This window comes from Aegilops tauschii, chromosome 3, assembly GCF_002575655.3.
Source record: "Aegilops tauschii subsp. strangulata cultivar AL8/78 chromosome 3, Aet v6.0, whole genome shotgun sequence".
NCBI lineage: Eukaryota > Viridiplantae > Streptophyta > Magnoliopsida > Poales > Poaceae > Aegilops > Aegilops tauschii.
In genome coordinates, this window is record NC_053037.3 from 532,910,213 (window position 1) to 532,924,754 (window position 14,542).

Here is a 14,542-nt window from a genome sequence, read left to right on the forward strand (position 1 = left end):
TCAGCATGAGCGGAGGCCAGGTCGGCCTGGACAGAGGTCAGGGCCGCTGCAACGGCCCTCTCACACAGCTCCGCCTCGTCCAGCCTCGACCTGAGGGTGGTGGTTCTGCCCTCAGCTTCGACCTCCAGGAGCTTCAGCTTCAGGTCGTACCTGTTGGCAAGATCCGCACGCGGCTCCGCCACCCTACGGTCAACCTCCTCCCAGATCCCGGCTTCGCGCGCGCTGACGACTTCTTCAGCCAAGGCCACCTGGTGCTTCCTCGTCTCCAACCGTTCAAACTCGAGGCTGCGCTCCAAGGCCTCCAGCATCAGCGCCTCCTCGCGCTTCAAGATCTCCTTCTCTTCGGAAGGCGCCCCCTCACTGACGCCAAGACAGCCCTGCGCGCCTCGACCTGCTCCTCCAAGGTAGCGTTCAAGGCCTGGAGCTCCCGTTCGCGCTCCTCCGCGACCTCGCAGCGGTGATTAGCCTCCCTGGCCTCCTCCAAGGCTCGGGCGATGGCCTCGCGCGAGGTCGCAAGGGACGTCTCGGCCTTCGCGCTGGCGCGCTCGCGTTGAAGACGCCCGAGGTTGATGGCCACCTTCAGTTGACGACATTCGTCCGCCAGCCGAAGGCCCTCCATCTCAAGGCGGGCATCAACATCGACAAGCTCTTTCCCGAGCCGGCTCAGCACACCCATCGCCTCCCGGAAGAGCTCGTGGTGGACAGCGCCGCGCCCGGGCGCAAGCTCAAACGCGCGGCCGGGTCCGTGCTCCGCACCAGGGATTGTTAAGGAAGCTCGAGGTGGCTCGCCTGCTCCTAGTAGGGGGCCGGAGGCTGGCGCCTTCCCCGTTGCCTTTCGGGCCTCGACGGAGGCCCTGCGGCGCGGGGCCTCGTTGCTTGAGGACGAGGCCAAGGCCGAGGTCACCCAGCTGCGGGTGATGACCAGTAGAGGGGCCCTCGGCATGCCTTCGGCACCCCAGGCAGGACCGCGAAGGAGGGACAACAAGAACGCAGGGTCAAGAGCATCGAACTGGGTCCGCCTCGGGGGCATCAAACTGTGTCAGCCTTCCTGCCGCCTCCTCAGGGCGGCTCACCCGAGCTCCAGGGGTCGTCTCTTCAGGAGCCCCGAGCGACGCCAGTTCTACAGCAGCCGTGTCGCTAGCGTTCGACGCCAATCGCCCCTCTGCGCCCACTTTTGGGGCGAGCACCGCGCTGGCGGCAGGTAAGGGAACCACGAAGACAGGGCTCTAGCGAGGCCCTTCAAGGCCGACCGGGCGCAGTCCTCATTCGTCGAATGGGGGCATCTGCCTCACGAACTCCACCCTGTTCGAGCAGCAGTACAAGAGCAGCCCTCCTCCGGCAGATTGGCTAGCGTCGGGTCACCCGTCAGGAGCTCAAGCATAGTCCGTTGCGCCTCAGGAGGAAGCTCGGGCGCGTGAAGCCTTATGGGGTCCTTGCTGCCGGAGAAGGTCCACATCGGTCGAGAGTGGTGCTGGAGCGGAGCAATGCGGCGCCGGATGAACTCCTTTACCACCATGGGCGCTGTCACCCCGAGATCCTTCAGCCTGGACAGCCGAAGCCAGACGTGGGCGAGCCACTGATATGTCTCCAACGTATCTATAATTTATGAAGTATTCATGCTATTATATTATCCATCTTGGATGTTTAATGGGCTTTACTATGCACTTTTATATTATTTTTGGGACTAACCTATTGACCCAGAGCCCAGTGCCAGTTTCTGTTTTTTCCCTTGTTTCAGTGTTTCGCGGAAAAGGAATATCAAACGGAGTCCAAACGGAATGAAACCTTCGGGAGAGTTATTTTTGGAACGGAAGCAATCCAGAAGACTTGGAGTGTACGTCAGGGAAGCAACGAGGAAGGCACGAGGCAGGGGGCGCGCCCACCCCCCCTGGGCGCGCCCTCCACCCTCGTGGGCCCCTCGTGGCTCCCCTTACCGACTTCTTTCGCCTATATATATATCCATATACCCTAAAAACATCGGGGAACGGAATAGATCGGGAGTTCCGCCGCCGCAAGCCTCTGTAGCCACCAAAAACCAATCGGGACCCTGTTCCGGCACCCTGCCAAAGGGAGGAACCCTCACCGGTGGCCATCTTCATCATCTCGGCGCTCTCTGATACGTCTCCAACGTATCTATAATTTTTGATTGTTTCATGCTATTATATTATCTGTTTTGGATGTTTATGGGCTTTATTAAACACTTTTATATTATTTTTGGGACTAACCTATTGACCCAGAGCCCAGTGCTTGTTTCTGTTTTTTCCCTTGTTTCAGTGTTTCGAAGAAAAGGAATATCAAACGGAGTCGAAACGGAATGAAACCTTCTAGAGAAGTTATTTTTGGAAAGAAAGCAACCCGGGAGACTTGGAGTCCACGCCAAGAAAGAAACGAGGAAGGCACGAAGCAGGGGGCGCGCCCTCCACCCTCGTGGGCCCTCGTGGCTCCCCTGACGTACTTCTTTCACCTATATATATATATATATATATATATCCATATACCCTAAAACCTTCAGGGAACAGAATAGATCGGGAGTTCCGCCGCCGCAAGCCTCTGCAGCCACCAAAAACCAATCGGGACCCTGTTCCGGCACCCTGCCGGAGGGGGGATCCCTCACCGGTGGCCATCTTCATCATCCCGGCGCTCTCCATGACGAGGAGGGAGTAGTTCACCCTCGGGGCTGAGGGTATGTACCAGTAGCTATGTGTTTGATCTCTCTCTCTCGTGTTCTTGATTTGGCACGATCTTGATGTATCGCGAGCTTTGCTATTATAGTTGGATCTTATGTTTCTTCTCCCCCTCTACTCTCTTGTAATGGATTGAGTTTTCCCTTTGAAGTTATCTTATCGGATTGAGTCTTTAATGATTTGAGAACACTTGATGTATGTCTCGCCGTGCGTATCTGTGGTGACAATGGGATATCACGTGATTCACTTGATGTATGTTTTGGTGATCAACTTGCGGGTTCCACCCATGAACCTATGCATAGGGGTTGGCACACGTTTTCGTCTTGATTCTCCGGTATAAACTTTGGGGCACTCTTTGAGGTTCTATGTGTTGGTTGAATAGATGAATCTGAGATTGTGTGATGCATATCGTATAATCATACCCACGGATACTTGAGGTGACATTGGAGTATCTAGGTGACATTACGGTTTTGGCTGATTTGTGTCTTAAGGTGTTATTCTAGTATGAAATCTAGGGCTGTTTGTGACACTTATAGGAATAGCCCAACGGATTGATTGGAAAGAATAACTTTGAGGTGGTTTCGTACCCTACCATAATCTCTTCGTTTGTTCTCCGCTATTAGTGACTTTGGAGTGACTCTTTGTTGCATGTTGAGGGATAGTTATGTGATCCAATTATGTTATTATTGTTGAGAGAACTTGCACTAGTGAAAGTATGAACCCTAGGCCTTGTTTCCTAGCATTGCAATACCATTTACGCTCACTTTTATCATTTGTTACCTTGCTGTTTTTATATTTTCAGATTACAAAAACCTATATCTACCATCCATATTGCACTTGTATCACCATCTCTTCGCCGAACTAGTGCACCTATACAATTTACCATTGTATTGGGTGTGTTGGGGACACAAGAGACTCTTTGTTATTTGGTTGCAGGGTTGTTTGAGAGAGACCATCTTCAACCTACGCCTCCCATGGATTGATAAACCTTAGGTCATCCACTTGAGGGAAATTTGCTACTGTCCTACAAACCTCTGCACTTGGAGGCCCAACAACGTCTACAAGGAGAAGGTTGCGTAGTAGACATCACTCTCCATGATGAGGAGGGAGTAGTTCACCCTCGGGGCTGAGGGTATGTACCAGTAGCTATGTGTTTGATCTCTCTCTCTCGTGTTCTTGAGGTGATACGATCTTGATGTATCGCGAGCTTTGCTATTATAGTTGGATCTTATGATGTTTCTCCCCCTCTACTCTCTTGTAATGGATTGAGTTTTCCCTTTGAAGTTATCTTATCGGATTGAGTCTTTAAGGATTTGAGAACACTTGATGTATGTCTTGTCGTGCTTATCTGTGGTGACAATGGGATATCACGTGATCCACTTGATGTATGTTTTGGTGATCAACTTGCGGGTTCCGCCCATGAACCTATGCATAGGGGTTGGCACACGTTTTCGTCATGACTCTCCGGTAGAAACTTTGGGGCACTCTTTGAAGTACTTTGTGTTGGTTTGAATAGATGAATCTGAGATTGTGTGATGCATATCGTATAATCATACCCATGGATACTTGAGGTGACATTGGAGTATCTAAGTGACATTAGGGTTTTGGTTTGATTTGTGTCTTAATTAAGGTGTTGTTCTAGTACGAACTCTATGATAGATCTAACGGAAAGAATAGCTTCATGTTATTTTACTACGGACTCTTGAATAGATCGATCAGAAAGGATAACTTTGATGTGGTTTCGTACCCTACCATAATCTCTTTGTTTGTTCTCCTCTATTAGTGTCTTTGGAGTGACTCTTTGTTGCATGTTGAGGGATAGTTATATGATCCAATTATGTTATTATTGTTGAGAGAACTTGCACTAGTGAAAGTATGAACCCTAGGCCTTGTTTCCTAGCATTGCAATACCATTTACGCTCACTTTTATCATTAGTTACCTTGCTGTTTTTATATTTTCAGACTACAAAAACATATATCTACCATCCATATTGCACTTGTATCACCATCTCTTCGCCGAACTAGTGCACCTATACAATTTACCATTGTATTGGGTGTGTTGGGGACACAAGAGACTCTTTGTTATTTGGTTGCAGGGTTGTTTGAGAGAGACCATCTTCAACCTACGCCTCCCACGGATTGATAAACCACTACTAGGAAAAGGCCTGCTAGTGCGCCACTAGCATCACGCCATTAGAATTTTTTACTAATGGTGCACCACAGGTGCGCCATTAGTATCTGGTATACTAATGACGCACCAGGCAGTGCGCCATTAGTACATCACACGGTGCACCATTACTATCTGACTTAGTAATGGCGCACCACATAGAAGTGCGCCATTACTAACTTTTTTTCAAAAAAATTCAGAAATATTTTTTTCAATTTTTTTTCTTAATCCCGGGTCATTATGGCTTAATCTCAAGTCAAATCGCACTCCGTGGTCAAACTTCCCGAAAGGTCACCCATCCTAACACTACTTCAGCCCAAGCTCAAGTCAAATCGCACTCCGTGGTCAAACTTCCCGAAAGGTCACCCATCCTAACACTACTTCAGCACAAGCACGCTTAACTTCAGAGTTCTATCCAACCCCAGCACCAGCTCACTTCACAGGCACTTGTTGATATATCTAACATACCAATCCTATTAAAACCTTGTTGATGTCTAGGACTTTGTTCATGTTCATGAGTGTGATGAAATTTTGAAAAAATATTTCAAACTTCCCGATCATATTACGTATCATATTTTGAAAAAAAATTCCAATTTTTTTTCGAAACCAATTTTTTTTCTGTTACTAGTGGCGCACCTTTGAATTTTTTTTCATTTTCCCCCTCTAGATCTTAAAAGCCCCGTATCTTTCGTTCTGTTAGGTTTTGGGGGATTTTGAAGATGTTGAACGGGTTCCCCCGGTTCAAATCGTATGTAACTTTTCGAGTAGATGATTTTTCATATAAAAAACTTTTTAATCCGAGTTCGTATGCAAAAGTTATGCCCATTTTACAAATTCGAGAGAGATATTGCAAATAAAGTCGAAATTCATATTTGTAAATTTTCCCAACAACTAGACCACATATCACATGGGAAACTTATTTTATTTTATTTTTTTGACATTTCCATCATTTTGTTTTATTTTTTATAAAACTGAAAAGGCGGTCCGGGGGGGTGTGCATTCGGTGGAATTTTTGGGCAAAGTTAGTAATGGCGCACCATGGGTGTGGTGCGCCATTACTTACTAGTAATGGCGCACCACACCCACGGTGCACCATTACTAACTTTGAAAAAAAAACATTTGTTAGTAGTGGCGCACCGAGGGTGTGGTGCGCCATTACTAGTTTTGAAAAAAAATTGTTAGTAGTGGCGCGCCGAGGGTGTGGTGCGCCATTACTAGTTAAACTAGTAATGGCGCACTATCCCCTGGTGCGCCATTACTAGTTTTGAAGAAAAAATAGAAAAAAAATTTGTTAGTAGTGGCGTACCAACACATGGTGCGCTATTAGTATATAGTAGTGGCGCACCACATGTGTGGTGCGCCCTTAGTGTCCATATTATCTATAGCCCTTTTCCTAGTAGTGAACCTTAGGTCATCCACTTAAGGAAAATTTGCTACTGTCCTACAAACCTCTGCACTTGGAGGCCCAACAACGTCTACAAGAAGAAGGTTGTGTAGTAGACATCAGCCGCGGGTCAGCAAGCCTCGCATGCCCCCAGCCGGAGCTGGGAGCAGCTGGTGCCATTGGGAAGCAAGAGCAGGGGGCTGAGCACGCCGGCGTCCACGAACACCCACCACTTCCGGAATCCGCTCACAACTGGCGAGAGCTCGAAGTCGATCCCCGAGCCAGTCGTCGCCGCCACGGCCTGGAAGCTCAAGCATCCTGAGTGCTGCCGGGCATCAGTCAGATGCAGCGAGAAGAAATGGCGAAGCAGAGCCACGGAGGGAGCAATGCCCACCATGGCCTCGCAGACGAAGGCAAAGACGGCAAGGAGAATGATGGACTGGGGATCAAGGTGCAGCGCATTGACTTGGTAGTGAGAGAGCACGACGTTGAAGAAGGCGGAAAAAGGGGGAATCAGGCCAGCCCAGAGGGTGTGAAGATGGATGGGGATCTCAGTGGCCGTCCTATCAATCGCAGCATGGGATGCAGGCCAAGCCACCGTCGCCCCCCACTCATTGGAGTCGGCGCGAGCGCTGGGCGAACCTTGTCCAGCCCTTCCCGGTTGAGCACCACCGACCGCTCGATGGCGGGCTCGAAGGCCGGCGGCTCAGCTGAGGCTTGGGGCTTCTTCTTTCCCTTCTTCTTCCGGCTCGGCGCCATGGCGATGGAGAGGGTTGGATCCTGGTCGGGTCGGAGAAGGAGACCGCTGTTTTCTCGAAGGCGGAGGAGTTGGGGGAGCGCGCTGCTAGCGATGGAGGTGGAGCTGTGTAGGCAATGGCGGCCGCCTAGCATGGCGGGTATCAAGGCCACGTGGGGAAGTGGAGGCGCCCACGTACCATCGATCACCACGCGTCGACCGAGGTTGCAGGCGGTTGGGGACCGCGGCACTCCACACTTGCCCTTTGGCTTCGCCTCGAAACCAAGTCCGAGCGCGCCTTGGGCCCGGGGGCTACTGTCAGCGTCCTGGGAACGGGGGTACCCAGACTTGCCTGCCTGCGGCCCACGGCGTGGCTCCACCAACGGCCCGGTATGGCCCAGTTTCGGCAGCAACAACTCAAGACCCTCACGAGGGGCCAAGCCTCGCGAGGCGGACGACACCAAGACCTCCTGGGGGTGGCCTCGCTAGGCTGGCTCCCGAGGAGCGGAGATATCTATGCAAAGGGCATCTCGCGAGGCTCACGTGACGTGAGCCTTGACGACGAAGGCCAGGCGGACGCCAGCGGGTGCAGTGTACCAGTTTCCTCTTTGGTGCTAAAGAGGCAAGCGCAGGCGAGGAGTCCCGAGGCATCAGACAAAGGTTTCCATATCGGTGTAACAAGACCAAGACCAGCAGGACGGAGGTCACCACGGAGCCCACAACAGCGTCACCACCAGAGCCTTTGGCAGGTGAAGACCACCTTTTGTCAGGATAGCTTATACTAGTTGTCCCCCTTCAAACTTGGCCGTTGTCGGATCCCTTCCCGCCTAACATTTGAGAAGAGGACCAGGGCCTCTATAAATAGGACTAGCCACCATCATAGAACGGGACTGGACGGGACGGAGATCGACTCATCTTGGATCGGATCCATTCCATCCTCACATCCACCAGCTCGTCGAGCTCAAGAACACCTCTCCTCCTGAGGCTGTTCATCCACTGTACTAGTTCATCCTCAGCCCTTGAGGCAATCCACCACCACCACACTGGAGTAGGATATTACACCACACGGTGGCCCGAACCAGTATAAACCTCTGTGTCTCGTGTTCTTTGGGTTCGTCGAGTTAGGCCGTGAGATTGTTGAGCGAAAGAACTACGGAGAGAGAATCCTTCGTGCACACCCCAGAGTTCGAACCTCATAAGGGTTTGCCGGAACCCTGAATCTGACAGCTGCCATTTGTTTTCATATATTTTTCCGGAAGCAGAAACGAATGCAGAAACCCCTGAAACAAATACAAAAACAAATACTACCGAAAACGACAACGGAGCAAGTACGACACGGACACGGAGATGGAAGCGAGAATTCACCGGAACCAAAGACCCCTTGAACCGTAGAACAAAACATAATGAAACCAACAAAGTTGTTTAGCGAATAAGATGGTTACAAAATATTAAGATATATCCTAGATATATCTTAAGATACCCATTTGTGCATTAATATTCGACTTTGGCAACCAAGGCATGAAACAACCACACATTGTTTGTCAAATCACAATAGTGCTTGTACATGCGATATATTATTGAAATTGGGTCATATGGGTAAATTGTTAATATTTCTTTTTGTAAACTTGATCAAAGTTTATAAAATTTGACTACAGACAAATCTAATATGGGAGTAAACCAAAACAGAAGAAGTATGTAGTACTATTAGGTAATTGCCTTTGCGGTGTAACGAAGGCACAAATATTTTCTACGTGTCGTGCTTTATCAAGACATTTTATTGTTAATATGATAACCTACTACAAATGGCCACTGAGTTAATCCATTTTTTTTTGCATTAGAACCGAACTAGCCTTTATGTGGATGTTAGAGGGGCTGTGCTATTCCCAACCCATCAAGGTTCAAGTCCTGGTGCTCGCATTTATTTCTGGATTTATTTCAGGATTTCTGGCGATGCGCTTGAGGAACGATCGAGGAGACCGATCTCCCTTCCAGGAAAGCAACAACAACATTCAGTGGAGGAGACGTTCCCGTCGACGACGAGGTGCCTACGGTGACTTCGTAAATTTCAAGATGATAATGCCGGCTCAGTCTTGCGGAGGTGCTCACAGGGATAGGGTGTGCGTGTGTACGTTCATAGGGGTGAGTGTATGTGCGTGTATATGAGCGCTTGCGTCTGTACTGTGTTTAAAAAAACTTAAAAAAAAATGCAATCGAGAAAAAGAACTTTTTTTTGAGACATCGAGAAAAAGAACTAGCGGCGGGAGGGAGCGAGCGCGCGGGGGAAGGGGCGAGTCTGGGCCGCGGCCTGCCTGTGCGCTATCCAGCACGGCGGCGCTTAACTCGGCGAACCCTCAAAAAAAAAAAAAGGAGGTCTCGGCGGTGGCGCGCCGCCGCTTCGTGCTGTCTTGCCGAGACGGGGAAAAGGAGCAGCGGCGCTGGCGCTGGAGTAGGCAGCTGACATAGAAGGAGAGGCTACTGCTGCCTGGCCTTCCTTCCTGCGCCCCAAATCCGTCATGAAACTGACCTGCGTGACCACCCCCGGCAGCGGCGGCGGCGGCGGCTACCACTCGCCGGCGAGCCACCTACTGGAGCTGGAGGGGGTCCGCCTCCTCCTCGACTGCCCCGTCGACCTCTCGGCCCTCACAGCATTCGCCCCGGTGCCGCTCGGCCCGGACTGCGGTGACGCGGGGGACCTCATCCGCGCGGTTCCCTACTACTGGTCGCCGGCGGCGTCCGCCGCCGCGAAAGCAGGTGGCGTGGATGCCGTGCTTGTGTCGTCCGCCACGGGGATGCTTGGGCTCCCCTTCCTCACCCGGCTCCCGAGCTTCGCAAACACCAAGGTGACTCCTATCCCTGCTGCTCTGTGATGCATAGCACCCTAGATTGCAAACTGCTATTGTTTAGGCTGCAGCTTGTGTTAGGAATTTGAACGATTGTTGTTTTTTCCCCTAGTGAAGAGGAGTAGTTGATATCTATTCAAATCATCTGGAAGAAGAAGCCTGCTGAATGCAAAATCCAATAGTCTGAAAGACATATGAGCTAGCTCATTGTTTTTTTTTACTGAGGTGTATAAAATGGGGAGAACAGGGGTAAAACAGTTGGATTTGATGTTTTATTTTAAGAAAATGGTGAAAACAAGTGTGCTCCTGTATGAATTCCAAAGGCATGCTCATTGGCATTTTTTTTTAATCTTGAATCATGAAATTTTAGTCATATTATGTTGTTTGTAAAATCTTCTGTGAGATGAATCATGAAACTTCACCTCCATAGGTAGGTGCTAATGCATACAATGAAATATAGAGTGCGATTGTTGACTGTCTGTATGAAACTATGAATAGGTTTATGTTACAGAGTTAGCTGCAAGGATTGGAAAGCTAATGATGGGGGAGCTCGTGGAGATGCACTCCGAGTTTGTAAGGTACTATGGGCCAGATACAGATGGGCCACCCAAGTGGATGCAAGGGGAGAAACTCCATAAACTCCTGTCATTGTTGCAGAATATAGTGATTGAAGATGAGGGAATGGATTTAGCACCTTTGATGCCTCTCTACAGGTACACATTATTTAATAGGCCATATACTTCCCGAATCGCATATCGTGTTACCCTTTTACTATAGAGAAATTTATATATGAAAGCTACAAAATATACCCAGTTTCCCATATTTATCCTTGCCCTTTAGAAACTGTTTTTACTGGTTAATTAAAAATTGATAATCTTAGGGGGTGTGCTAGGAGCAAATAGTATCCAACCAGATCCATAAATTGACAACAGCCAAATTCCGATATTTTACTAGTCAAGTAGCAAGCCTACCCCAACTGGTTTGGGACCAAAGGCTTTGTTGTTGTTGTTGTACTAGTGAAGTAGAAAATTACAAAGTTTAATAGATACCAAACTTTCAGGAATATATGGTAAGTTTGTAACCTATGATAGTTTTTTTTAACCTGGAGTTACTTGAAAATGAAATACATACTTGACTCTGTTATTTCATGTACACATCTGATAGGGCACATGTTTACATCCCTAGTAACCTAGCTTGGTGTTAGGCCAGTGTTGTTGGTGACAACTGAAAATGCCATTTGAGTAAAAGATCTACTGATCTACATGCTTACATATGCTTAGTATCTCAGTTACATGCAAATAGAGCTTTAGTTCTTGCAAGGAAATATGTGAGATTGGACCATATGGCTGTCATTCAATTATATGACTGCATAGGAGATTCACTACTTAATAATGACATCAACACTGCTCTATCATCCTGCTTTCTTTTCTTAATTGGATTACACCTATTGCAGTGCCACAAACTTAGAAGAATGCATGCGAAAAACCCAGACTGTGAAATACGGAGAGGAGGTTTGCTTCAATGGCATGTTGATGCTGAAAGCCTCTAGCTCTGGCCTGGAGCTTGGCAATTGTGTCTGGTCAATAAAGGGTCCAAGAGCAAGTATTACCTACTTGCCAAGCACCGTGTTTGTGTCAGCCCATGCCTTAGATTGCGACTATAACTCTCTGAAGGAAAATGATATCATTTTGTTTTCAGATTTCTCATCCTTGGATGTCATGGATGAGAATAATGAGAATCTGGGTGAGAATGCAATGCTTTGTGATGACTCACTGTCGAGGTATGCTGTGTGTCGCAGTTCAGTTTTGTATGACTTGTGTGTGTTAAAAATAACCTTCTGCATTTCTTTTTTGCATGGAATGTTACTTAAAATCTTCAAGGGATGATGGTGTTGATGAGGATGAATATGTCCAATGCCTGTGTAAGAATGATGATATTGCAGAGGAGATTGAGAGAATCAGTTTCATATGCTCATGTATATCAGACGCAATTAAATCTGGAGGTTCTGTTTTAATACCAATAGGACGACTTGGGGTTATTCTTTTAATTTTGGAACATATATCAGAAACGTTACTTTCTTCCGACATGAAGGTAATTGAAGTAGTTCTTGACCCCTTGTAATCATATAGTGGACTCTTGTTAATAGATCCAAACAGTTGGAATATATATTTTTATTGTGCTTTGTGTGAGTCAGGCTTTGTAGTAATGTTGTTAATACCAACAGCATATACTTTTACTTAGGATATTGCATGGCTTTGCTAATGGTGAAATGTCAAGTTGACAATGCCTGACTTGCAGCCAACCGTCTGTAAGATTATTAGCTTTAAAGAGTGTTTAAAGATGCATGCGGTACAAAGGGTGTTTTAGTTCTACACTTGTAATCATATAAATATCAAGCTTCTTTAGTTCTACTATATGAAATAATATGCCCATTCCAAATCACTATATTTTCTCTGCATCACCCATTTGTCTTCTCACATGTTTTGCATCTGTTGTTTTAGGCTGACATTTTCCCCCTGTTTGAGTCAGGTACCCATATTTATGATTTCTGGTGCAGCAGAAAAAATAATATCCTTTACCAATGCCGTGCCAGAATGGCTATGTAAGCCACGCCAAGAAAAGGTCGTTCCCTTCTCACTATGGTTGTTTTGACATATGAACATAACATGGTCTTACTGCAACACTATTTATCCTGCAGCTATTCTCGAGGGAGGAGGAGGCATTATTTGGCCATGTGGAGCTTCTGAAGGAAGGCAAACTATCTCTGTTTCCTCATCTATACTCAAAGGGCCTGCTGTAAGAAGTTTATCAAAATTTTGTTGCTAGTTATTACTTTTTACGACTATACATGATAGGTAGCCTTAAGATTGTTTAGTTTAGGATCACCAGCTTTCAGTTGGATTTACGACTATACATGCTAGAACAGTTGGATTTCAGTTACTTTTTAAATGTTGTTTCCTGCATTTTCTGCTGTGTAACAACGCTGGAATCCTGTCAGGGCAGCGTGGAAGGAGCCCTGCATTGTATTTTGTCCAGACTGGAACCTTAGGCACAGCACAGCAGTCCATTTGCTTCGTCGGTGGCATGCAGATAAACGGAATCTTCTTGTTTTGGAGGTAAACAGGTGTCCAATATTATCACCAAATGTGGCATAATCTTAACTGCTTTTGGTGACGCTAGACTAATAATTATTTTACGTGCAGCAAGGAGTTGATGCTGAGTTGGCTCTTAAGCCTTTCATGCCTGTGGCAATCCAAGTTCTTGAATGTTCTTTCCTCTCTGGAATAAAGTATGTTTTGAAAGTTCAAAAGTTTATGTTTATGTTTCACCACTTTATATAGTAACAATAACAAAGCAGAATATGTAGACTAAAGTCTCCAGTTTCTTGTTGACAGGGTGCGGAAAGTCAATCCATTGCTGTCAGTTCTCAAACCGAAGCTTGTTCTGGTATGCCATTACTTATTTTCCCACATCCTTCTGGTGGAGCTGATTTTCTTGAAGCGAGCGATCATTTCCTCATGCTCTATTCTACCCTGCAGTTTCCTGAAGATTTGAAGTCGCGGTGTCCATCAAAGGAGGACGCTCCATGGTCATACCTGTACTACTCCAAGGGCAAAACCATTGAGATCCCAAACACACGGGAAGACTTCGAGGTGGGGCTTCCAACCGACGTCGCCTTTGGGTTGCAGCCTAGGCAGTTGGACAAGGCCATCGCCGTCGCGAGGCTGAGAGCAAAGCTCCATCTCAGCAAGGGGCAGTACGTGCTGGTTGCTCCGAAGGATCAGTCCGATGAATCGAACCGGCAGTTGCTACACTGGGGAGCTGTCGATGCAGGCCGCCTGTTGTCAGCCTTGCAAGAGAAGGGGATCGAATGCGCTTTTCCTGCAGACGACGATGATGGCCCGGCGGGCTGCGAGCGCTCGATTTTGATCACCAGTCCAGGAGAAGCCCTGGTGAAGATGGCGCCTGAAAAGACCGTGATCTACTGCGACGATGAGAGTACAACCAGGCTGATTTATGATGCTCTCAGCAGTGTTTGTAATGGGATCTAGTAACATGCTACTGCACGGTTAATGGTAGGGTGGGTTCATGGGGACGCAATCTGAAAGGAAAGAGTGTAAGATGTTGAATTTGGAATTGCGCAACTTGGTTTTCGCCATGGAAGGTTGGAGTACATTTAGGAGCCACATTGGTATCAAGAGAAGAGAAGTAGTTGCACATTTACCAGTTTGATCTCTGACGAAACCGAGAGGACGAAAATGAAGAAGTGAAACACAGTTTACCTCTGAACACGCGTCGCCGATGATTGAGCATGCATCAAGCAGTCCATCTGCGGCGAGGAGGCTCCAGCGGGGGCGACCTGAGAACACATGAGTTAGTCGCTCGTCAATATATCTCATGTGTTCTCAGTTCGACCCTGCAGGAACTTCCTCGCATGTCCAATGCTTCGTTCAGCATAACGTCACTCCTACTTAGTACACTGACGGAAATCTATGGCTGTATATCCTCTTCTTCAGGCTTAAAGTTGTAGCCATCGATTCTACTTATAGCTTATCGTGGCACCAAGGGATTGGTGTTGTACTACTGCACTGCATTTTCCCTCACAGGCACAAGTGAAGTACTATTGCGTACTACCACCATTCTCGGTGCGTCCATGTCCGAGATAGCCGGAGAGAGGGAGTACAGCTCGTTGTACACTTGTACTGCAGCCAGAGCCCGGCACGGCAGTAC

At 47.8% G+C, this 14,542-nt stretch overlaps 1 protein-coding gene across 3 annotated transcripts; it reads left to right on the forward strand.

The window, feature by feature from the left end:
- The first annotated feature begins 9,224 nt into the window (after positions 1 to 9,224).
- Positions 9,225 to 14,035, forward strand: LOC109758323 (uncharacterized). Of its 3 annotated transcripts, none has more exons than XM_073510996.1 (11): positions 9,245 to 10,241; positions 10,323 to 10,389; positions 10,469 to 10,524; positions 11,265 to 11,591; positions 11,692 to 11,902; positions 12,341 to 12,433; positions 12,510 to 12,607; positions 12,810 to 12,927; positions 13,015 to 13,100; positions 13,207 to 13,258; positions 13,351 to 14,035. In XM_073510996.1, the coding sequence occupies exons 1-11, from the start codon at positions 10,222 to 10,224 to the stop codon at positions 13,861 to 13,863; spliced, it is 1,641 nt and encodes a 546-aa protein (XP_073367097.1). In that variant the 5' UTR covers positions 9,245 to 10,221; the 3' UTR covers positions 13,864 to 14,035. The 3 variants fall into 3 exon arrangements, with proteins under 3 accessions (XP_020172762.1, XP_073367097.1, XP_020172765.1); XM_020317176.3 differs by having other exon boundaries at positions 9,440 to 9,811; XM_020317173.4 differs by having other exon boundaries at positions 9,225 to 9,811; positions 10,310 to 10,524.
- The last annotated feature ends 507 nt before the right edge of the window (positions 14,036 to 14,542 follow it).

Excerpts from the sequence above, each read along its gene's own strand:
- LOC109758323 (XM_020317173.4), top strand. The coding sequence starts at position 9,485 with ATGAAACTGACCTGCGTGACCACCCCCGGCAGCGGCGGCGGCGGCGGC. Across the intron at positions 11,903-12,340 it reads TACTTTCTTCCGACATGAAG|GTACCCATATTTATGATTTC; the intron begins GTAATTGAAGTA and ends TGTTTGAGTCAG. Across the intron at positions 13,101-13,206 it reads TCTTTCCTCTCTGGAATAAA|GGTGCGGAAAGTCAATCCAT; the intron begins GTATGTTTTGAA and ends TCTTGTTGACAG.